Consider the following 15032-nt stretch of genomic DNA (forward strand, 5'->3'; position numbering starts at 1 on the left):
TCGTGAGGACCTGCGTCCAACTTGATTTACCTTTTAATCTACCCCAGCGCTTAGGACAGTGTTTGGCACAAAGTAAGCGCTTGACAAAAGCCACAATTATCATTATTCTCATCCCTTGTGATCTTGGGCACGTCGCTTAATTCCTCCGTGCCTCAGTTCCCTCATCTGTAAAATGGGGATTGAGACTATGAGCCCCATGTGGGACAGGGACTGTGTCCAACCTGATTAACTTGTATCTACCCCAGAGCCTAGTACAGTGCCTGGCACATAGTAAGTGCTTAACAAATACCACAAAAAAAAATCAAGCAACTTTAGAGGAGAGGATATCCCTTGGGGAAGCAGGAACTTCACACATGTGCAATGCATAAAAATAATAATAAAAATTGTGGCATTTGTTAAGTGCTTACTATGTGTCAGGCACTATACTCAGCACTGGGGTAGATACAAACAGATCAGGGTGGACACAGCCCCTGTCCCACATGGGGCTCACAGTCTGTCTTAATCCCCATTTTACAGATGAGGAAAGTGAGGCACAGGGAAGTTAAGTGACTTGCCCAAGGTCACACAGCGGTCAAGTCGCAGAGCCTGGATTAGAACCCAGGTCCTTCGGACTCCCAGGGCTGGGCTCTATCCATTCATTCATTCATTCATTCAATCATATTTACTGAGCGCTTACTGTGTGCAGAGCACTGTACTAAGTGCTTGGAATGTACAATCCGGCAACAGATAGAGACAATCCCTGCCCTACAACGGGCTCACAGTCTAAAAGGGGAAAACAGACAGCAAAACAAAACAAGTAGTCAGGCCTCAATCCCATCAAAATAGATAAATAGAATCATAGATATATACACATCATTAAATCTACTAGGAGACCCCCCACAACCTCCATATATAAGAGGATCCTGGTCTCTCCACTTTGAGGAAGATTGAGATAAGGGGGCCCTTCAATCTGCCCACCCTTAAACCGCCCTGGGCCAGGAAGCCCAGGTCTAGGCAGGACTTTAGACAGTAAGCTCGATGCGGGCAAGGGACGTGTTAACCAACTCTGCTATATTACACTCTCCCAAAAGCCTAGTTCAGTGCTCTGCACACAATAAGCGCTCAATAAATACAACTGACTGATTGAATGGTTTACTTTATTGGGAAGTTCTTCTGCAAAGGTGGAGCAAATCCAACATTTAGGTTACACCAAAAAAGCTTGTTTTCCTCACCCAGGAAGCTCAGTGATTTGCATAGTACCCTCAATAGTATGTGCATAATTTGGCATACGTGAGGATACCTTTACAGCCAAAATGCAATTTATATCCCTATTACTTAGATGTCTCCAGCACTCAGCCAAAATGCATTACAGATGTGAACATCTGAAGATATCATTATGTCACTACAGAGAATTGCGGGCCATTTGTCAGCAAAGTCAGAAAAGAGGGATTCAGAAAGGCACAGCTTCGGGGAAACGGTTGAGAAGGGCAAAGGAGACAATAATAGGGAAGTCAGTATGGAACAAAATTCCATTCGTCACAAAGGGAATTTCAGATACAGCCATGAACACCCCATCCAGGAAACAAACGCTGTCAGTAAAGAGGTTTCGATTTAGTGGCTTTTCAGAGGCTGAAGATTGAATAGTCTTGTGGTTTCCAAAAACAATTATTTGGGCTTAACAAAAATTTATCAGGAGTCTTGATTTCCGCTAGCCCTATCTTCCTGTAACAGTGGCAAATTATCAAAAGAGAAGCCCAGGAAACTATCGGGGAATCTTCAAAGGCAAACGTAGTAATGCTCAGGTTCCTGATGCTCATGGAAAACACAAATCTCTTTGGAAATTTTTATTTTCCAAAAAGAATAACAACAATAGTGATATCTATTGAGTGCTTACTCTGGGCCAAAGCACTGTGCTAAACGCTGGAGCAGGTACGAGATAATCAGAGCAAAAGTCCTAAACTATGCATTTTTTTCCCTAGAAGAAGGCTGACACCTCTTATAAAATATACAGTCTCTTTATCAGGTAATTGAGAACCTAGGTTTCTGTGTTTTTGTTTATTCTTTAACGGTGTTCATCAGATGCTTACTATGCATCAGGCACTGGACTGATCACTGGAGCGGATACAAGTTAATCCAGTTGGGTGTAGTCCCCGTCCCCCACAACAGTCTTAATCTCCATTTTCCAGATGAGGAAACTGAGGCCCCGAGAAGTTAAGTGACTTACCCAAGGTCACACAACAGACAAATGGCAGAGCTGGGATTAGAAGCCTTCTGACTCCCAGGCCTGGGCTCTATCTACTAGGCCATGCGGCTTCTCTAGGTCTGAACCTGTAACTCCACCACACCCATGCCAGATCTTTTTCATCTGCACAAAAGCAGGTATAGAGAAGCGGCATGGCCTAGTGGATAGAACACGGGCCTGGGAGCCAGAAGGTCATGGGTTCCAATCCCGGCTCTGCCACCTGACTGCTGTGGGACCTCGGGCAAGTCACTTTACTTCTCTGTGCCTCAGTTCCCTCATCTGTAAAATGGGGATTTAGACTGTGAGCCCCGTATGGGATGGGGACTGTGTCCAACCTGATTAACTTGTATCTACCCCAGGGCCTAGCAGAGTGCCTGGCACATAGTAAGTGCTTAACAAATACCATGTATTATTATTATTATTATTATTGCACTTGCTTTTGCTAGAACACATGCTTTAACCATAATCAATGGTATTTATGGAGCGCTTAAGTGCACAGAGCACTGTATTAAGCACTTGGGAAAGCACAAACAGTTGGTAGACATAATCCCTGCTAACAAGGAGCTTACGTGTTTTGGCTTGAATGTGACGGAAATATTAAAAAACATTCTCCTGGCAAAGGGAGCCTGTCAATGGAGCTCACGCGATGCCGGAAGAAGCGGCTGAGAACATGTCCTGCCTCTGGCCTGGAACGCCCTCCCTCCTCAAATCCGACTGACAATGACTCTCCCACTCTTCAAAGCCTTACTGAAGGCACATCTCCTCCTAGACGCCTTCCCTGACTAAGCCCTCCTTCCCTCTTCTCCCACTCCCTTCTGTGTTGCCCTGACTTGCTCCCTTTATTCATCCCCCCAGCTCAGCCCCACTGCACTTATGTCCACATCTGTAATTTATTTATTTCTATTAATGTCTGTCTCCCCCTCTAGACTGTAAGTTCGTTGTGGGAAGGGAGTGTGTCTATTTATTGTTACATTGTCCTCTCCCAAGAGCTTAGTACAGTGCTCTGCACACAGGAAGCGCTGAATAAATACGACTGAATGAACGCACAGCGTCAGGCACGGTGAGTATTAGAGCAAAACTTTTCCTTAACAGAGGGCTCTGCAAGAACTCAACCCCTGCAGGAAAGGGAGACTGGGTGTGCATAGGCATGACTTATCTAGGTAACTTCCCCAAATCTCTCCATTCCTTCCCCTATGGAAATTGGCCTCATTTAAGTCAGGGTCAAAGGCCGAGAGGAGAGTTTTAAGATTGACTTATCTCGTGGCTTTCTCTTTGGGTTCGCTAGTAATGCAATCCTATCAAGTCGGTCAGTCAATCGTATTTATTGAACTCTTACTGTGTGCAGAGCACTGTGCTAAGCACTTGGGAGAGTACGATACAGCGATAAACAGACATATTCCCTGCCCATAACGAGCTTACAGTCTACAGTCTATTTAGACTGTAAGTCCAATGTCGGACTGGAACTCTGTCCGATGCGATTATCTCTTATCTATCCCAGGGCTTAGTACAGTGTTTGGCATTTGACAGATATCACAATTATTATTATTATTATTATATCAGAGCAAAACACTGTACTAAACACTTGGGTGAATACAATTTAACAATATCACACCATTTCAATGCCACTACTAGTGAAAACTTGTATACTGAAACATGGGTAGTTTCTTACTTGAAAGGAAATAGAAAAATACTGATAGAGCCTTACCTTGTTCTCTGCATAAGCAAGCCAGCGGTTCCCAAGAGCAATAGGATTCATGTTTGGCCCTGGACAAGGATAGCAGCCTGAAAGATTCCAGATAACAACATTGAGAAATTTCTTAATGACATTTTAAGAAGAATTTTATGCACTGAGGCCAAGAAAACAACAAAAAACATTTCACACAAAGCATTTCAAAAACTAAATATCAATCAACAAATGCTTATTTTTATAAGTCAAAGATAAAATTCCAAAGGCAAAAAACATTATTTTAAGTTAATTGAGTGTAAATATTCATTTTTCCTTATGTTTTGGGTTTTCTTCAGGCCTTGACCAGCCATTCTGGATAGAAGAGTATTTTGCAACTTTTAGCCTATCATCTAAACTTTGGGAAGGGTAACAAACCCTCTTCAGTGGAAACTTCCTGAGCGTTCGGTACCATTCTTTCCCCTAATCATTTCCTTGAGTCAAGCCATAAAGGGGTCTGAGGCTTCTAGAAAAATCTCTGAAATTCATGAAGGGGTTCTAGGAGTTGGAAATTGGGAATTGAGGGATGGAGGGAGACATAGTAGCATTGTCTAGAGGAATTCTTCTGAAAGGATTGGTGCAGAGGGTAGAAAGCCATACGCTGGTAAGAGCGAAAAGGCTGGTGAACGGAAGAAATTCTGGCTGCAGGGAAAGGAAATTGAGGGATAGATACTGCATGGGAATTCCAAAATGCTCAAGTCAAATGCCAAAAGAGGCCCATGGCAGAAATAAGTTAGGGAACCTGTGATCTAATGCTAAGAATTTATATTTAGCCTTTTATTTCACCTCTCACACTTCCTGCTCTAATAATGGAAACAGGCTTCTCTATTTTCCCCTTTTCGTCCATTCAGCGTGAGTAAATGTATTAGTCTTGCTACTAAAGGTATGATGGACCTGAAAGGGAAGGCCTACTTCACTCCCTCCCACTCATTACTCAATTCCAGAGGGAACTATGAATTCATTCAATCATATTTACTGAGCACTTAGTGTGTGCAGAGCACTGTACTAAGCACTGGGGAGAGTATATTACAATAAAAAGACATATTCCCTGCCTATAACGAGCTTACAGTCTAGAGCTTACAGATGGGTCTTCCCAGGGGGATAAATGAGAATCAGGATGCAACTTGGGATGTGTTTACTATGCTTTCATTCCATTCCTAGGAAGCCCACGGCTTAGTAGTAGAAGTAATGGTATTTACTGAACGCCTACTGGATCAATGAACTGTTCTAAGAACTTGGGAAATACAAAACAGAGAAGTGGCATATGGAGCTTACACACTAATGGAGGAAAGAGACATACTAATATTTACAGAGTAACCAGAGTAAGTTACCAAATGTACAACTGAATAAAATATATATACAAAAGTGCCCAGTATGGGTATAATAAGTGCAAAAGGGGCGGGGGGAGGTGGCTGGTGGCTTTCATTAAAAAAAATACAAAACCCACATATATGAGAGGTAGGTTCTTCCTGTCTTTGGCACTTGACTCTAGATATCCCTTAAAGCTTAGTTCTGGGCCCCCTCCTCTTCTATTGTAAGAAGAGTATAGTGTGTGTATGCATATACACAAATATATGTATATATTGAGAGAGAGAGAGAGAGAGAGAGAGTTCTCCTGTAACATGGGGTTGTCTTCTTGAAGAGCTTTGGGTCAAGGAAAACCTCGTGTCATGTCTCTTCCATCTTTATTAACACCACATGCAAGGCCACTACTATTTCTTTCAACACCGGATCACATTCCCTCTAGATAGGTGCCTGGTGTAAGAAGAATCCTTAATTGTCCCGTCATATCCTATCCAAAACATATAGTGAAAACCACTAGAGAACTGACTATATTTTCTCTCTTGGGGCGCTAATACTTTCACATGATGACGAAGGTGGTATTTACTACATTCTTAATACAGGCTAAGCATTGTCCTAAGTCCTGGGGCAGTCAATCATATTTATTGAGCAGTTTCTGTGTGCTGAGCACTGTGCTAAGCTCTTGGGAGAGTACAGTATAACAACCTAACAGACGCATTCCCCGCCACAAGATACTCAGATCAGACACAGCCCGTGTCCCACACAGGACATGGTTTAAAACACACCCCTTCATGGGGAAAATTACCAAAGCCGTTCCTTTCACTCGCTCTAAAGATGGGAAGGGGAAGAGAAAAGAGGAAAAGGAAAAGAGAAAAGGGGAAGTAGGGAAGGATAACTCCTCACCTGCCTTCCTAAACCTGCTCCCATTCCTCTTTTTCCCAGCGCTCTCAACTAGCATCCTCCCTGCCTCACAAGCTCACAACTTTGGTATCACTTTTGACTCCTCTTCCTAATGATAATAAGGTTGCCATTTGTTAAGCGCTTACTATGTGCAGAGCACTGTTCTAAGCGCTGAGGTAGATACAGGGTAATCAGATTGTCCCACCTGAGGCTCACAGTCTTCATCCCCATTTACCGGATGAGGTGACTGAGGCACAGAGAAGTGAAGTGACAGTCACACAGCTGACAAGGGGCAGAGCCAGGATTCGAACCCATGACCTCTGACTCCCAAGCCCGGGCTCTTTCCACTAAGCCACGCTGCTTCCTCATTTACCTCCCACAGTCTACCTGTCTCTCCATCCTGCGGGTAATTTGTCACGGCTGTTCCCCTTCTTCTCCACCTTTCCAAACACTAGCCAGTTGCAAATCCTAATAACCCCTTAGCTGGTCGGCTTCCTTTATGGTCTCCTGCCTCCGGCCTCTCCCTTCTTCAATCTGTCTTACCAAAAACTGCATGAATCACCTCCCTTGAAATGCTGATCCGATTGCATCACTCCCGTCCTCAAAATCCCCCAATTATTCCTCATAGTTTTTAACCATCGGTTTCCAAGCTTGCAGCTATCAGCTGGACCCCTCTGCTTATTGTTGTACTGTACTCTCCCGAGCGCTTAGTACAGTGCTCTGCATACAGTAAGCGCTCAATAAACATACGATTAAATTAATTTACATACGGAGTTCACTCTCCCACCAAATCGTGTCTTATTCGCCACTTCTCTCCTGGCAATCTCTTAACTCTTATCTGTACTCATTTGCTGTTCTATCGCTCACTCCAACCCAACCATCTCTAATATCCTCTTCCCGAACTTCCCAAACCCCTTCCCATCCCGACTTCAAAGTCCTTCTAAAAAACCAGCACCTCCAAAAGGCCATCCCTAATTATTCCTGGTCATTTCTTTCCCTTAACCACCTGGACGCTCATGTGATGTTTCAATTTAGTATTCACTATTATTTACTTATTCACTTGGTTTATTATTTATGCCTAGTTTCACGTTATTTCTAACAGATTCGAAACTATTTACCTGTGTTTGTCTACTACAGAGCAGTCAATCATATTTATTGAGCACTTACTGCAGGCAGAGCAGTGAACTAAGCGCTTGAGAGAGTACAGCAGCGTGGCTCAGTGGAAAGAGCCCGGGCTTAGGAGTCAGAGGTCATGAGTTTGAATCCCGGCTCTGCCACTTGTCAGCTGTGTGAGTGTGGGCAAGTCACTTCACTTCTCTGTGCCTCAGTTACCTCATCTGGAAAATGGGGGTTAACTGTGAGCCTCACGTGGGACAACCTGATTACCCTGTGTCTACCCCAGCGCTTAGAACAGTGCTCTGCACAAAGTAAGCGCTTAACAAATACCAACATTATTACAATGTAACAAGAAACAGACACATGCCCTGCCCTCAACGAGCTTTCAGTCTAGAGGAGGGACAGACATTAATATGAAGAAACTACAGATCTAAGTGCTGTGGGCTGAAAGGAGGGATGAACACAGGGCAATGAAGAAGAGAGTGGAAGAAAAGGAGAGGAAGGCTTAGTCAGGGAAGGTCTCTTGGAGGACAGAAGGCTTTATTACATTGGATTATTAGATTATAAACCCCAGGGATCCCATGTGACTCTTTTTCTGAACGGGTCCCTGACAGATTAGAACAATGCTATGCCCACGGGTAGGTGCCTGATAAATACTGTTGTTGAGAGCAGTGAATGTGACTGACAGGAACAAAAGAGTGTAAGTGGCAGTGGGCAAGAGCACGGGCTTGGGAGACAGAGGATGTGGGTTCTAATCCCGACTCCGCCACTTGTCACCTGTGTGACTTTACTTCTCTGTGCCTTAGTTACCTCATCTGTAAAATGGGCATTAAGACTGTGAGCCCCGCTTGGGACAACCTGATTACTCTGTATCGTCCCTGATTAAAATGGTGCTTGGCACATAGTAAGCGCTTACCAAACACCATTATTATTAGTAGTAATAACAGTAATTCCTAGAGTAAATAGCTAATTAATGTAAGGCACTTTGGTAATAAAAGCACCACATAGAAACACAGAAGCAGCATAGCCTAGTAGAGAGAGCACGGGCCTGGGAGCCAGAAGGTCGTGGGTTCTAATCCCGGCTCTGCCACTTGTCTGCCGTGTGACTTTAGGCAAGTCACTTCAGTTTTCTGAGCCTCAGTTATTTCATCTGTAAAATGGGGATTAAGACTGTGAGCCCCATGGGGGACGGGGACTGGGTCCAACCTGATTGTCTTATCATTTGAGGAGGGTAATTTTGTTAAAGAGGAAAACAGAGTAAAACTTAATTTGGGAGGGCGAAACGTCCTGGGGAGTAAGGAACGCCTTTGTGACCGTCTATATCGTCTTCAACTTTAATTGTTTATTATGCCCACTACAGTCTGTAGAGCATTCCACTACGAGCTAGAAAACATACAAATAAAGCAGCAATGAGCGTGGCTCCTGCCCTGGTTACAAGATAAGAAAAGCAGGATGCAACATGCAAAAAAAAATTCTTAAATTCCATGAGTACAGCAACTACATCGTGACAAAACACTGAACCAATCTTCAGAAGAGAAGACGGCCTTCTGATACCAAGTTTGAAGTCGTAGGTCCCTACTGACCTAGAACCTCAGTATTTTCAATGTTTAAAATAGTGTTGAGGTGCACTCTTTTCTTGAGCAATGTCAGGGTTCGTCAGAGTTCGTCAGGGCTCTGGGAGCAGGCCTGAAAGCCATCTTCTCCTCCTAACAGAGAAGAAAGCCCAGTCTCCAGGCACGGGAAGATACTGTGAAGAAAAACTTTAATTTGGAGCAGGGGAAACATGGAAATCAAAAATTAGCCTGCAAAATGTAATCAGATGTTTTCGTCTGAAAAATAATGGCAACTTTTTTTTCTATTTTCCTATTTCTATTGTTCTATTTTTATTGCTGTTTTCCATTATTTTTCTATTCATAGTTTCTACTGCTTTTTGCATAACAGGGGTCTGGGCAAACACCTAGTTCTGAAGACTTTTCCATTTAATAATGAGGAGTAATTTCCCCTAGCTTTAAGAAATGAAGATTGCCTTACTGGTAATTCCTTAGCCACACACAGACAAGGAGTCAGAAAGTAATAATGTTATCAATTGATCAATTGCACTTATTTAGTGCTTCCTGAGTGCAGAGCATGGCCCTAAGGGTTTGGGAGACTCTAATTAAACAATATAATATTATCAATCAATCATAAATCGTATTTATTGAGCATTGGCTATGTGCAGAGGGCTGTACTAAGTGCTTGGGAGAGTCCAGTGAAATAATATCCAGCAACCAATCTTATTTACTGAGTGGGTACTATGTGCAGAGCACTGTATTAAGTGCTTGGGAGAGTGCAATACAACAGAATTGGCAAACGGGTTCCCTGTTCTCTGGGCTCATAAGAAAATACCACTGAAATCTTAAACTGCTGCTGACAAACTGGAAAACAAAATCAAAACTAAAAGTTAAAAATTAAAACCTCCTCTATAGCTAATAACATATCGCAAGAGAAGAGGTATGGCACAGAGGACAGAGCATGGGCCTCAGAGTCAGAAGGACCCGGGTTCTAACCCCAGTTCCTCCACCTGTCTGCTGTGTGACCTTGGGCAAGTCGTTGAACTTCTCTGAGCCTCAGTTCCTTCATCTGTAAAATGGGGATGAAGACTGTGAGCCCCATGTGGGATATGGCCTGTGTCCTACCTGATTAGCTTGTATCTACCCCAGCGCTTAAACGGCGTCCGACACGCAGTAAGTACTTAACAAATGCCATTAAACACCATTTAATAATAAGCTTCCATTTTCCTCTTCTGGAAATTCGGAGCACTTCAAGGGTAATATACAATTGTAATGAAAAGCAAATTGTTTTTCTCCCAAAAAGACAGAGAGAGCTAGAGTCAGCAAAACATCAGCCACTCAGCAAAAGCAAAGGCTGACAATGTGACCTGTGCTCCTATCGCCATCCAATCCTTTACAAGCATGACCCTTTTAAAGATTAACTTTTACTTCCACCGAACATTGAAAACAACTAAAGCAAAAATAGAGGCTTTGCAATCTCAGCCACAGTTCTAATATGTTTCTAATGAATATGAGCAGAGTGAGAAGGCGGGGCAGACTGTCAAAAGGACCAAAGTTTCCCAATTGAAACCAAGGTATAGGGAGGTCAACCGGGAGAAGGACACTAAATCAAAGTCTTTCCAAGAGTGCAGGCAATCGGGCAAATGCTTAACAAAGCACTAGAAACCATTCCAAATGTAGACAAGGCTGTGTTGGAAAACTGTCCCTGATTAAGAGGGGAAATGCAGTACTTGCGATTTATTCTGAATCACTAAATGTCCCAGGATCATCTTGGTTCTGTTTGGGAACTCGAACACATGAGGTGCTTATTCTCTTAACAGATATCACACCAGTTTCACCCGGGATGTCAAGCAATCTTTCCATCTAACACCCACATAAAGTTAGAAGTGGTGGGAGGAGTGAGTACAATTATTTACATGCTCATTCATTTATTCAATTGTATTTATTGAGTGCTTACTGTGTGCAAAGCACTGTACTAAGCGCTTGGGAGAGTACACCGTAGCAACAGACAGCCACATTCCTGCCCACAACGAGCTCACAGTCTAAAGGGAGACCCAGACATTAATACAAATATAGATAAAGAATATAGAGAAGCAGCGTGGCTCAGTGGAAAGAGCCCGGGCTTGGGAGTCGGAGGTCACGGGTTCGAATCCCGGCTTTGCCACTTGTCAGCTGTGTGACTGTGGGCAAGTCACTTAACTTCTCTGGGCCTCAGTTACCTCATCTGTAAAATGGGGACTAACTGTAAGCCTCACATGGGACATCCCGATTACCCTGTATCTACCCCAGCGCTTAGAACAGTGTTCTGCTCATTATTATTATTATTAATAGGTATATGTATATATATATACATTTATATATATATACACAGACATATGATATCTAAATAAAAAGCACATGAATTACACTTCACTTGGAAATTAACCCTTCTAAGGCCCCAAATAATCTTCAAATACGAAGAGATAGCTATAGGAAAAATCAATCAATCAATCGATAGTATTTATTGAGGGCTTACTGTGTGCAGAGCACTATACTAAGCCCTTGGGAGAGTACAACAGATATTATCACTGCCCAGAAGGGACGTACGGACTTGAGGGGGAGACAGACATTAAAATGAATTACAGATTACAGATGTACATGTGCTGTGGTTATGGGGTGAGAAATCAAAGTGCTTAAGAAGTACAGACTCAAGGGCATGGAAGCGGTAGAAGCGATGGGGATGGGGGGAATAGGGCTTAGTCGGGGAAGGTGACTTGAAGGAGATATGATTTAAGTCGGGCTTTGAAGACGGAAAGAGTGGTGGGTCTGTCGGATATAAAGGGGGGAGGGAGTTCAAGCCAGAGGGAGGACGTGGGAAAGGATTCGGTGTGGAGGGAGAGTAAATCAGGGTGCTACGCACTGGAGTGAGTACTCTGCCACTTGTCTGCTGCGTGACCTTGGGCAAATCCCTTCATTGGGCCTCAGTTATCACATCTGTAAAATGGGGATCGAGACTGTGAGCCCCACGTGGGACAGGGACCGTCTCCAACCCGATTTGCTCGTATCCACCCCAGTGATTAGTACAGTGCCTGGCACATAGCTCCCCCGATTAGACTGCAAGCCCGTCAAAGGGCAGGAACTGTCTTTATCTGTTACCGATTTGTACATTTCAAGCACTTAGTACAGTGCTCTGCACATAGTAAGCGCTCAATAAATACTATTGAATGAATGAACGAATAGTAAGCGCTTAACAAATACTATTATTATATTTTATGTGTTTGTCTTCTGTGCTAAATTGCAAGCTTCTTGAGGATAGAAATCATGGGTACCAATGTTGTTATAATAATAATAATTATGGTATTTGCTAAGCGCTCACTATATAGCAAGCATTATACTAAGTGCTGGAGTAGATACAGGTAAACCAGCTCCCACATGCGGCTTAAAGTCTAAGTAGAAAGGACAAAAGGTACCGAATCCCTATTTTTTTTAATGGTATTTATTAAACGCTTACTATGTGCCAGGCACCGTACTACGCGCTGGGGGTAGATACAAGCTAATCAGATAGGACACGGTCCACATCCCACATGGGACTCACAGTAATAATCCCCGTTTTACAGATGAGATAACTGAGGCCCCGAGAAATTAAGTGACTTGCCCAAGGTCACAGAGCAGCTAAGTGGAGGAGCTGGATTAGAACCTAGTGCCTCTGTGTCCCAGGCCTGTGCTCTTTCTACTAGGCCATGCTGCTTCCCTAAGTGTACACTCTCCCAAACGCTAAGTACACCAAAGGAGCTCAATACATGCTCTAAGTCTGCTGCTCAATCCGTCCCTCTGCTTGTACCCTGATCTCTTTGTATTCGTTCATTCAACTGTATTTATTGAGCGCTTACTGTGTGCAGAGCACTGTACTAAGCACTTGGAAAGTACGGTTCAGCAACAGAGAGACAATCCCTGCCCACAATGGGCTCACAGTCTAGAAGGGGGGAGACAGATATCAAAACAAGTAAACAGGCATCAATAGCTTCAATATAAATAGAATTATATATATATGCATCAAAACAAGTAAACAGGCATTAATATAAATAAATAGAATTATACCTATGTTCATATATACACAAGTGCTGTGGGCCAGGGTGGGGTAGAGCAAAAGGAGCAAAGTGGGGCGATGGGGCGGGGGAGAGCTGAGGAAAAGAGGAGCTTAGTCTGGGAGTCTTAGTCTCCACTATCCTTCCTAATATGGAGATCACAATGAAATGCATTTTCAGAGACGAAAATGCTCAGAAAGGGACGATTCTCAGGGGTCCCCAAGTCCACACTGCTACGGGAGCTTAGGACGAAGAGGTGAATTGTCCTCTCTAAAGTTTGCTGTACTTTTTAAGTCACTAATCTTTTAACCAAACTCACACCATATGCTTATGCAGTACTACAGGCATGGGTGACGGACGTAGGGAATATATGGTATTGATAGGGATTCCTTTAAGAATTGATTTTTACAGGAAGGATGTGTCCCTGATACAGATACTACTTATCAGTTCCTGTTGAGTGGGTAAGAAATATCTTATCTAAAACATTTTTTTTTCAAAGTAAGCTCAGAGGCTGACTCAGCTATCTCACGGGCAAGTGCACTCTCTACTCTAGGGACTTCAGATCTAGATTTATTTGACGGACTTTGAAGATGACATTTTTCAGGCTTTGTCTTTTGTTTCCTTCATCTTGCTAGAGTTTTTGGTTTCTACTGTAACAGCCTCATCTGTAAATTGCTTGTGTCCACCCTTCCCACGCAACCCAACTATAAATGTTTTCCAGCCGGCACGCTTCGCTCCTCTAATGCTAACCTACTCACTGTACCTTGATCTCATCCATCTCGCCGTCGACCTCTTGCCCACGTCCCGCCTCTGGCCTGGAACGTCCTCCCCCTTCATATCCGACAGACCATCACTCTCTCCACCTTGAAAGCTTTTTTTTTTGAAGGGACGTCTCCTCCAAGAGGCCTTCCCCGACTAGATCCTCACTTTCTCTTCTCCCACTCCCTCTTCGCACTCAGTCTGTAAAAGTGCTTAGTACAGTGCTCGGCACACAGTAAGCGTTCAATTAATATGATTGACTTTAAGCACCTGATACTCACCCAACTCTCAGTCCCACAGCACTTACGTACCTATCCGTAATTTATTTACTATTGTTTATGCCTGCCTTTCCCTCTAGCCGGTAAGTTTCTTGATGACGATGGCATTTGTTTAGCGCTTACTATGTGCCAGGCACTGTACTAAGCACTGGGGTGGATACAAGCAAATCGGGTTGCACACAGTCCCTGTCCCACATGGGGCTCACAGTCTTAATCCTCATTTGACAGATGAGGTCACTGAGGCACAGAGCAGTTAAGTGACTTGCCCAAGGCCACACAGCAGACAAGTGGTGGAACTGGGATTGTGGGCAGGGAACTTGTCTTCCAACTCTGTTATAGTATACTCTCCCAAGACCTTGGTACAGTGCTCTGCATGCAGTAAGGGCTCAAAAAATACCACTGATTTCATTCATCTATAACACATACACACACGTGCACATACAGACACAAAACTCAAAGTGTTGCCCGAGAAAAACTTGCTTAAGTTTTTAAAGTGCCTGTACAGATCCCAGTGGGAGAAGGGACGGGGAGAAGAGGAAATGAGGGTCTAGTCGGGGAAGGCCTCTTGGAGGAGATGTGCCTTCAAAAAAGGCTTTCAAGGTGGGGTGAGTGATGGTCTGTCAGGTCAGAAGGGGGAGGACGTTCCAGTCCAGAGGCAGGACGTGGGCAAGAGGTCGACGGCGAGATGGATGAGGTCAAGGTACAGTGAGTATGTTGGCATTAGAGGAGCGAATGTTGTCTGATCCTTTCAGGAGAGCTGGGGGAAATAGGCTCTAGGTGCCACCGGCTTTAAAAGAGTAATGTCTTTCCAAGCCGCATGTCCCAGGTTTAAGTCCTCATCCCCGGGAAGGCTGGAGATTCCCTCCCGACCGGACGCACCTGGGAATCGGGTGGATGGGAAAGCGGGCCAGAGGTGGGTCTGCTCGAGCCCCAACTCGCAGTTCCCGAAACCACAAGTGGTGAGACTCTGCTCAAAACTCCTCGCTCGGGGAGGGTCTCTTCAGACCCTGCGGTCCTCACAGTAGAGGCCTCTCTCTCACCTCGTGGCTGGGGAAGCATTATTATAATGAAATAACAATGGTATTTACTAAGAGCTTACTACGAGCCAAGTACCGTGCA

General features: G+C 44.0%; 1 protein-coding gene across 4 annotated transcripts in view; it reads right to left on the bottom strand.

Moving 5' to 3' along the window:
- Positions 1–15032, bottom strand: part of BCAS3 (BCAS3 microtubule associated cell migration factor) — a 633137-nt gene that overhangs the window by 486511 nt on the left and 131594 nt on the right. For all 4 annotated transcript variants that reach the window (XM_029081827.1, XM_029081826.1, XM_029081825.1 and 1 more), the window contains exon 10: positions 3927–4003. In XM_029081827.1, coding sequence (XP_028937660.1) covers positions 3927–4003 — 77 coding nt within the window. The remainder of the gene's footprint in view (positions 1–3926; positions 4004–15032) is intronic.

This window comes from Ornithorhynchus anatinus, chromosome 17, assembly GCF_004115215.2.
Source record: "Ornithorhynchus anatinus isolate Pmale09 chromosome 17, mOrnAna1.pri.v4, whole genome shotgun sequence".
In the NCBI taxonomy this organism is placed as follows: domain Eukaryota; kingdom Metazoa; phylum Chordata; class Mammalia; order Monotremata; family Ornithorhynchidae; genus Ornithorhynchus; species Ornithorhynchus anatinus.